Source organism: Rhea americana, unplaced genomic scaffold (assembly GCF_003343005.1).
Source record: "Rhea americana isolate MKP2758 unplaced genomic scaffold, rheAme1 scaffold_1, whole genome shotgun sequence".
NCBI classification, from domain to species: domain Eukaryota; kingdom Metazoa; phylum Chordata; class Aves; order Rheiformes; family Rheidae; genus Rhea; species Rhea americana.
In genome coordinates, this window is record NW_028185038.1 from 16,461,063 (window position 1) to 16,470,915 (window position 9,853).

A 9,853-nucleotide genomic window follows, 5' to 3' on the forward strand; every position below is an offset into this window, starting at 1 on the left:
AAAAAGAAAACAGGGACTAACTAGCCAAGGGCAGGCCAAAAACAATCTCAGCAGCCCAATATGAATGAACAACAGGATGCTACCATCAAAAAAGAAGAAAAATACACACACAGAAAAAGGAAAGCCTCATTCCAGGCTGTTTTGGCAATGCTTAAAATGAAGAAGGTCAGATTTTCTGGCCCAGCTGGTGCTGGCTGCTCAGCACCAGCAAAGGACATGTCTCACTCTGGGCCCCACACTTTTTGGAGGAGCTCAAACTGAGGATAGTCAAGAGGAGAGTAACAGCAGAGATGTTTCCAAGCTGGGATTCATGAGAGAGCACAAAATAAGGGAGAAACTTGTTGATGCAGCATGAGGGGAAAGCACAGGAACAGCTTTCTGTTTGAGAAAGGATGTTAAAAAGAAAATGCTGTCTATCTCGATAGCCTTATATGCAGYAAGGAAGATTCAAGGTAGAGATAGGAAAAGTTGTCCAGCTATTAGGAGAACCCTGGAGAAGGTTGTCTTGGGGGGACAAGGAATCCCCCAGGGGAAAATATAAGACAAACATATAAGGAGAAGTTTAAAATGCTCCAGTGGGTTTGATCTTGCCTCACATCCCCAGTCACAGGGGAGAGCCTGCGTGTGCGAGGAGGGCGATGTGCGCGTGTGTGCAGGTGTGCGTACATGCACGCACGCAGCAGGCAAGCAGTGATGACACCTTGCCAGCTGCTGGTTTTGAAATCCTCCCACATACTTCCACGAAAATCCTGTGGTCATCTGATTTTGTGCCAATATCTCCAGAGTTGGGCTCCAAGGTGCATTGGCGTTTCCCTTCTCAGGGCTCCTTTAAGCACTGCGTGTGTATCCGGGCTTGCAGGGCCATGGTGCACCAGAGATGAATTGCTTATCTGCCCAGAGGGGCAGGGGCTGGATTTCTACCTGTCAGGTAGAAATCAGAGCAGCAGGGTCTCTGAGGGAGAAGAAACCTGTCACTTCTGGGTCTACATTTTGCTTCTGTGTAGGCCAAACGATGATTTCARCAAGTTCTTTCTCCAAGGGACAAAACTCCAAGACAGCGCTCAAGCCCCAAATACTAAATCAAAGTAGAGCTACGTGAGGGAATAGGACCAAGCGCAAGAACCAGAAAGACTCTGGAGTTGTTTTATGACAAGGTTCATTTCTCAATAATCCCAGGTGTGTTTGGAAAGGGCTGGGCATGCCAGACATCTTGGCAACACGGGCTACCGATGGCAAGAAGAAGATCTGGWGGAGGCACCTGAGATGGTTTGAGGCCAGGCTGAGAAGTGACCTGCAGTAAGTCAACAGTGTGATGGGAGCCCTGGTTTGAAGCCCAGGCTCACGCTAAGCTCCTGAGCTCCCTGGAGGGGTGACCTGACCCAGCTCGCATGGTCCAAATCCAGCCAGCTCAGSTCTTCCTAAATAACTTGAATGGACACTGAGCCTGGTCTTCAGTCAGTAGCACGGAAAGAAAACACATGGATTGTGCTCRTGCCTGCTTACTGTGTTAACATGACACACAAGAGTCCTCCAGCCACACAGGAGGAAGGCAAGAGCCCAAAGGAAGGTTTTCCAAAGTAGTTGCCAGCAACTCAGGAGTCACTTGCCAGCTCATTAAATTGGCTGGTGGGTTGCTGGCCTTGGAAATGCAGGTGACCAACATGTTTGTCTGCTCTTAGGTTAGGAAATGAAGAGTTGCTATCAGGAACTGCATCTTTAGGTGGTTTAAATTCCCAGACTGAGGAAGTCTGAAAAGCTTTAGCTACCCATCTCTGCTACCACAACTGATTTCTGCAGTGTAGCTGGGGTGTGGAACAGGTCTCAAAAGACCTGGTACTGAAMGGCTGAACTCCTTGACTTTATGGCTCACTCTTAACAGTATACTGCACTATCTAAGGCCATGACCAGCTTCATCCCTTCTTGATAGCTGCCAGACATGAGGGCTCCTTAAACCCACTAAAAAACTCAGACAAAATGCCAGTAAGTGCTAAAGAAACTCAAATGTCAAAGAGGCAGTAGGGAAGCCATGCTCCTTGAAGCTCAGAAGGGCAGGAACATGCCTGGGGTGGGTAAGATGCAGGGACAGAAACCTGCTTGTTTGGGTCATTTACTTCTGTTTTGCACAGTGGTCCATCRAGAAGCAGCTGAGGTGAGAGGCGATGACATGAAACTAAGAGTTTCAAAGAAATATTCTAGCAAGTAACGCAGATCAGGAGGGAAGTGGGATGTAAGGCAGTTTCCAATTTCCAAGAAAAGTTGTTCTTTGAAAACGAGACAGCACAAGCCAGTGAGTTAGGCAAGCCGGATGGTTTGAGCAAACATGTCCATGGTCCCAGTCAACRGACTGGACCTGGAGCAGAGCAGCAGCATGCAGATGCCCCTGTCAGCTCCCTGCTCCCCGCTTTGGTTTTCCCTATCCAGCAGACCTGTGTGGCTCAGAGGCATAATGCATCAGCACTCAGAAACCCCCCTGCACGACTTTGATGGGAAACACTGAATACAGGATTGTCAGGAAAGCACAAAATCCAAAGCAACGGATGACCTGGCAACAAACATAGCAACGATGAACCTGCAAGGCATTCTCTGCAAGCCAGAAAACAGCCAAAGGTGACAAACTTAYCTCTTTCAGTACTGAGAAAGGCAAATCTGTACCCTTAGCCCAAATTACCCTGGAAAAGTAGGTAGTTTCCCAATAGGGAATGTTATAATCTGATTATATCCAAGAGTTGTGGATTCAAGGAAGTGCTTGACAGAGAAGAAGATACGTGGCAGAAATAACACCACCAGGACGTGGTATCGCCGAGCCATTTTTCCTTGCATTCACATGCAAAAGGCACCTGCTGTTGCTAACGAATAGCAGAGCCACCTTGATTTCAGCAGGCAGAAAYGGGGCCAGAAGACGTCACAACTTCTGCTAACAAAGGGTGAAAAAGTCTAATAATGAGCAGCACTGTTGTTACGGCAGGTCTGTTTACCTGCTCCTCCCTGCACACGGCTTGAAGTCGGAGCRGTTGGTGCCAGAAATCACCTCCGCAATGTTATTCATGCCACGGTATTTCTTGCGGGTGCCTAACGTAGGGAGCTGCCAGGCTCCAGACCTGCCAAAACAGCTCCTGCTGGGTGGCGTGATCACCTTTCCCCCTCCAGTGGTAGCATCTCCTAGCTTTCAGTAGGAACTGCTCTCAGGAGATTGCTCTCATAAGACGTGGCAGAGAGGAGCCAGAGGAGGCTGGAGGTCAGCCAGGCTTTGTGTGCGTCCGTCAGATGCTGTTCTCCCCTCAAGTGGTGTAACGGGACCCTGATGGGATCCTGTAAACTGGGGGTCCTCTGTGCAGACAAACACCCGTGGTGGCTGTGACATCACGCTCAAGGGACATCTAACCCAACATATCTGCAACATAGTGGGGTCAATGATGCAACAGACCATGCAGACATCTCTTTGCAAACCATCTCTGCCCTGCAAGCATCCTGAARGCTGGATTTGGGAGCTGCCATTACAGCCTAAAAGATCTCCAGTTTGGCTGACAGTGAGTGAATCAGTCCTTRTAGCACCTCCAGATGGTAGTTGTGATGTGGGGAAAAAGGACTATGGGGGAAAAGGACTGTGGGAAGAGTAAGGCTGGTTTTTCAAAGGAGCGTAGAGGAGCTTGGTACCTGCTGGTTTCCCCTGTGTCATGGGTCCCCAGGTCCTTTAGCCCCTTGTCAAGTCCTGAAGTCACACTTATCTCAGCTGAGCATAGCTAGCTTGAAGAAAACTGTCTAGGAGGAGGTGTATGCCTGCTTTACACTAGACAGCTAATTACAGAGGGCTTACTCTGGGTGATATATGCAAGGACGCAGACCAGATTACTCTCCAGCCAGGAAGAGATGTTTGATCTACCTCTTCTGTAGCAAGCACCAGGCAACACTTCCTTTCCCACTGCCAACCAGGAAGATAAAGGACAAAGCTCAGGTTTCAATATGCGACAGTGCAGACCCATCCAGAAAGCCCTAGACTGCTGCGCCTTTTCCAGTGTCCCTTCTTCCTCTTTCCCCTCTGCAAGCTGTGACTGTTCCTTCAGATGCTGCACAGAAGCCCAAATGCCTTGCATTGCAGGATGGTGACCGAGAGTGGCTGCTCTGCATAGCACAGGGCACACTCCCACTCCCTCAGGGGCTTCCCAGAAACAGCACCTCCAGCAATGTCTGCGGAAAGAGCGACAAAGCAGATGATGCAGGTAAGCAAGTCKACCGCGTCCATGGTTCTTCTTGTCTCCACCTCATTATGAGTTCCTCTTGTTTATCCTGCAAAGGCACCATGCCCAGCACAGCCACCTGCAGCCATCTAAGTTCAAYGACCACAGGCTTTGCCTGGAGTTACACTGGTGTTACAAACACTGCTGATTTCCATGTCAGCAGGGCCTCTTCACAGGGATGTGGCATCCATCATCACCTCTCCAAACCACAGCGTGTGTCCTTCCAGGCCCATTTCTCCCACTAGCACTCCAGGGACCTTGATCCTGCTCAGCTGTCCCAGAGGAGACCATCAATAAAAAAAAAGTCAACACCTGTCACTCCCAGACCTGCCCCCCTTACCAAGCAGAGCCTGGAGTTCCCTTTCTTGCCCAACTCAAGGTAGGCATCACCATTCAGCTTCCTTTGCCCAGACTCCTCTAGCAGTGACAGACCCTGATGACTGGTGATCCAAACAGTGCCCAGCAGGATTCACCTATCCAAGAGCTCAGATTCAACCTACGCCTTTAGATATACATGTTATCATGCCTTTTTTCCAACTGRGAAGCACCTTGATCGTGAGTCTATCATGCCCTTTCTAACTGGATAATTGCCATATCCATACCCTTTGGAGCCAATTGCCATGGGCATCATGCATTCAGTCTTTGCTCTGTGGCTTTCAGTGTTATCTTAGGTCCTTCCCAGCCCAAAAATACTGTGAAGGGCTGGTATAGATTCTTATCCGTCTTTTGACAGATGACAAACATCCTGTTCTTTGACAATAAATATTTTAGCTGCTTATCACCTGTAATCTCCCAGTCTTCCTCATGTCAGCTGTTTGGTTATAATAATTAAACTCTGTATTTTTCAGGCTGGGTGAAGGGCATTTTATCTGCAAAGCTGACAACATTTCCCATCAGCAGAGCTGCATTTAAGGCAAGGGCTTTGCCAGAGTAATGTCACTGCTCAAAGAACAAGACTTTCTCCCAGCTGATGCAGAGGTGGAKTAAGAAATTAATTCTTGCCCAGAGCCAGTAGTTCTGGCTGCCCTGGAGCATCCCTGCTAGAAATATTTTTGTTTAGTATCTTAAGTTGCAAAATGCACTTGAAGTTGGCTAAATGGCAACAATTTCACAGATGCAAAGTTTAGATCCTGGGGCCATGCAGCTGGCTACAATGCCCAGAGAGAAAGGAGGCAGAACAGAGYCAAGATCCTGAGGATTTATTGTAGGCTGGTCAGGGAGATCTGAGACAGTGATGCCAAAGCTACAAACGGTGAGAAGACTGCAGACTTAGCACGGAGGTTGTCTGCATTTACCCCCCAGGATACTCTGTTTCCAYGCACAAGGCTGTGCAAAGACAGCTCAGGGCCTCCAGAAATACATGTCCCCAAATTTCCTTGTCCCTCAGGCTACCTGGCATTTGCAGAGTAGCAGCCTCTAGGCAGAGCCTCCTCCTTGCACCCCACATCTGGGTGGTGCTGAGAAAGCCCTGTGAGGAGCTGCTGCTCCAGGAGCACCGTTTCCTGAAGCAGTGCATCCCAGAGGTGTCCCCACAGGAGGAGCAGATTGTTCAGGGCCAGGCCTTACAGAGARCCTTTACAAGCACAGTCATGGCCAAACTCACAGCTGCCTATTCGAGTTCTCTCCCTCAGTTAATCTTACAGTCTCTACCTGTAAGAAAAAGAGATCCCTGGGGGGAGGTCTCCCACAAGAGCTCAGCACGCTGACACAAGTGATGGGCCARACCCCTCCACAATGGCTACTGTGCCATGTTGGACCTTCCCAAGGTCTTCTGGGAGGMGCTGCAAGTCGATGCAGAGAGCTCCTGTTACCGCTCTGGCATTTCAGAGGGACCTCCAGAGGAGGTCCACAGCCTGYGAGGTATCACCGGGCCAGCAACCCAACAGCTGCAGAACTGAATTGCCATAGCATAGTCAGGAGGTTCTACAGATTAGCTGTRCCACAGATACCTAGAGCTGATGCCAGACACAGCATGGACCTAGGTAAGAAGAAATAGGTCCTCCCAGATTCAGTGATGCTGCACAGGACTATACAGAGATACATCCTCATTACAGAAAACCCAGCACAGTACCCCAAGTGATGGAGACCTGCTGATCATCTCTGTCTCTTGGGATCACTGCTGAGGTGGTAATGTGGCCGTACCAGCTGGCTTTCCACACAGGAGGCTCTCCCCTTGCTCTCCATACCCAGTGCCAAGGGTTTAGTATTTTTAAYGCATGGCACTTTCTCCTTTCCTCCAACTCCCCAACTCCTAGCGTCGGTCCTTCTGCTTTAATGAATTCATTTATCACCTAAAATTAAATCAAGACCTGAAGTCGGCAGTGTTGTCAAGATGCAAGGGTGTGAACGTCATCACGCTTCATTGAGCCTTAAAAGGCAACACAAATCTCCTTGCCTGACATCATGGGATCTGTGAAAATAACTCCAGGCAGAATGCCACACACTCAGCACATCCTCCCCAGAGCAAGGAGAGGTGAGAACAACAAATCCAGACCCTCTCCCCCAAATTTCCATTCTCTCCCAGCTGACCTTTCTTGCCACCCCACCTGTAGCATCTAAAATCTCTGCAGTGGCACCTGCTGCGCCAGCACTTCATCACCAGCCCCCAGTGAGGCACCAGCTGCCGATCGGCTGAGGAACACCACTCCACCTCTGCAAAGCACCTTGTCTGAGTGGCTGAGCAGCATCCTCTCCTTGTGTCCCTCAGCTTCYCTTGGCTCCTCATGCTCATGAGTCTCCCTTTGGCCCTCCATGGCTGGCCATGTCATGTGTCAGCTCAGCAAAACCCAGGGCCCACTTCATGGCTCTTAGACACACAGTGAGATCCAAGAGGTAAAGTGGCCCATCACAAACCCCAGCAGTGCAAAGACAGGCAAGAGCAGTTCATGTCCAACACCTCAGAGAAGACTTGTTCCCTCATGCGCTTTTTTTTTCTCCCAGTGTAGCTCCTGAGACAAGATGCCCACCTCCTTTCCACCTTACTTCAAAACCATGAGCATCCAGCTCCCCATTGCACTGCAATGTCCCATTGGGACCCAGAGCCATGGGAACCAGGAGGTGACACTATGGCCTCTGCTTTGCAATGGCCCAAGGAGGATGGGTAACTCCTCCATCTGCCCAGGGGGTGTTACAGGACCAACTGTCAGAGCTTTAGGTCTTACAGGCTGTGTCCTTCTCGCCCCATACCAACCTGCCATGCTGGGAAAGAGGCAAGGACTGGTTTTTGCCACGTACCACAAAGGAGTGTAGGGAGGTAAAGGGAGGTGGTCTGGAGGTTCTGCCACAGATCAGAGCACCACGGAGTGAAAAGAGGGTTGCCCCACAGGGACACACCTTCTTGAAAGCCTCCTTTTCCTCCCTTGCCCTCTCCCCCTAATCTCGACTCTCCGAGCTCCTCCAGCCACAGCTGAGCATCTCCCAGCCCAACAGGCAAATGCTAGCACAAATACACACAGGCTGCTAGTGCTCAGCCTGCAGCGCCCAGGAACAACCTATCAGCACAGAAACATTCTGCTTTCCATCTTGTCTTTAGCCTTACCCCACCCAGAACAGCTCTTCTCCACCCACCTCATCCCACCCCAGYAGTTCAGGCAGGTTAAAAACCCACCAAGGGAAGATGGAGAGAAGAAAGCTGCATTTTGCAAGTGCATCCAGGCCCGGTGCAGAAGCTCAGCTGCATTTATGGCCATCACCTGCTTGGCATCACGGAGTCCTGCTTGTCATACCTGCATGTTCTTCCTCTTCCTCTCCCAGGACCATGAGGCTGAAGGGCAGAGCCAGGGTGCCCATATCTACCATCATCCCCCCAGGAGATATCAGCACAGGTAGGGGCGCAAGAACACYCCCGACCCCCACACAGCAGGAGATGAGGGGCTGCCCCAGCCTGYCCCCTTGCTCAGCCTGGCCCCCTGMAAGGGCATCCCCCAGGGTGTCCCTCACCCTGGAGATCCCGAGCCTCCTACCTTTGCGGAACGGCATGGGGCGGGGGGAAGGGCTGCGCTCGGACGCCTGGGCTCCGCAGTCCCGCTCTGCCCTCCTGGGGCCAATTTCTTGCTCTTCGCTTTTTTTTTGCGCTTTTCCCCCCCCTTCCTTCCTCCCCCCTTCTTCTTTAGAAGGAAATGGACCTATTTGGGCAAAGCCCGGCAGAAATCCACGTCATTTGGAGGCAGGCGCTGCTGAAAGGAGGAAGTTCTTGTAATTTTGGTAGGTTTAACTCTTCACCTCCCGATGGCAACTGGGCTGACAGGAAAGTGGAAGAGGGCCAGGATGAGGAGCTGTCCCTTAGCAAGGGAGATGTGGCACTGGGGGCTCTGGTTTGCTTTGTTTTTCACTGGTAGGACCAGAAAAGTGCTGAGTGTAACGCAGTGGACATGGCTGGGATCCCCCACTTTGCATCTCCCGGCTGTGTTTGCACAGCCCACGTGCAGGCCAAGGCAATCAGAGGTTTGGATCTTGCYAGGGAAGCACAAATCCCCTCTGCAGGGATCACAGCGAGGAGGCAGGACAAGCACAAGGCTGGGACAAGCAGGGGCTCAACAGCGAGCTGAGCCAAGAGTTTTGTGGGCTTGTGCRGCTTAATGGCTAAGATTCAACCTGCACCTCAGGTTGCTGCAGGAAGTGAAAGTGGAGCGTTACCAGCTGGGAGAGTTGTTTATTTTTACTCTGGTTYCTTTACTGCCCTGTCTGGAGGTATAGAGAGATGATGACTTGGAGCTGGTTCAGGAGAAACTCTCTAAGCTTTGCAGAACAGGACTTTGTCTTTCCATTTTAGGGGTAACAGTGGTATCATGAGCTCTTGCTGTGTCTGCCATTGGCCAAATGGCAGCACAGCTGCTCATGCCTTCTAGAGCCACCAAGACCTTCAGCAAGCCATCACTGTGTGAGTGGCAGTGGAGGTATAAGGAGGCCWCCTTACCCATCTTCTGCAGGCTCCAGCCCATCAAGACTGCTGAGGTGGTCCTCATCCACTCCAGAACAGAGTCTGCCAGGTTGACTTAACCCCCCTCAAAGAAAGCTATTTATGTCAGTGGCTGAGGAGCACTCCCAGAAATTGCTCCCCAGCTCTGTTATGGGGAGCTGTAGCCTCCAACTTGATCCCAGTCACTATGATGTCCCTAAAAGTTCCTTCTTTGGGGACTTTACAACTAGTCTTGGCTTTGAATCAGCCCGCATGGAGTAAAGGCCCTTTAGGACTCCCAGGCATCCTTCTGGCTACTGGGACCAGCAGTGAGTTTCTGCCCCATTTGGAGCTGGAGGCAGAATGTGTTGGGGCTGGGACCAGAAGATCTCTGCACAAGCAAATTGGGCAAATTACCGTTTTATTGGGGCAAACCATTAAAAACTGAAATTATCCTGATTTTACTAGACTTTTTGGCAATCCTAAAGAGCCTTAGGCTGGGAAGKTTCAAGCAAGCAGGGCTAGATGTCCGCATGCCACCGCAGGACATAGCCTAGCAGGTAAAGTACAGTACKCATTCACTCCATGCAGCCTGCCACCAGCATGCTGGAGAGGGACACCCAGGCAGTGCCTGAGGCCAGGGCGGCATGACAGCAGAAGCACATGAAGCTATCTGGAGGCAGTTCAGCAAGCCTGGATGCTGACTCTGCTACCTGCAAAT

General features: G+C 50.8%; 1 protein-coding gene across 1 annotated transcript in view; it reads right to left on the reverse strand.

Annotated features, from left to right (window-relative positions):
• The window catches only part of PFKFB3 (6-phosphofructo-2-kinase/fructose-2,6-biphosphatase 3), a 45,185-nt gene extending 36,834 nt beyond the window's left edge, over window positions 1-8,351 (reverse strand). Inside the window, exon 1 of the mRNA XM_085299598.1 lies at window positions 8,198-8,351. Coding sequence (XP_085155724.1) covers window positions 8,198-8,213 — 16 coding nt within the window. The 5' untranslated portion in view covers window positions 8,214-8,351. The remainder of the gene's footprint in view (window positions 1-8,197) is intronic.
• Between the last annotated feature and the right edge of the window lie 1,502 nt (window positions 8,352-9,853).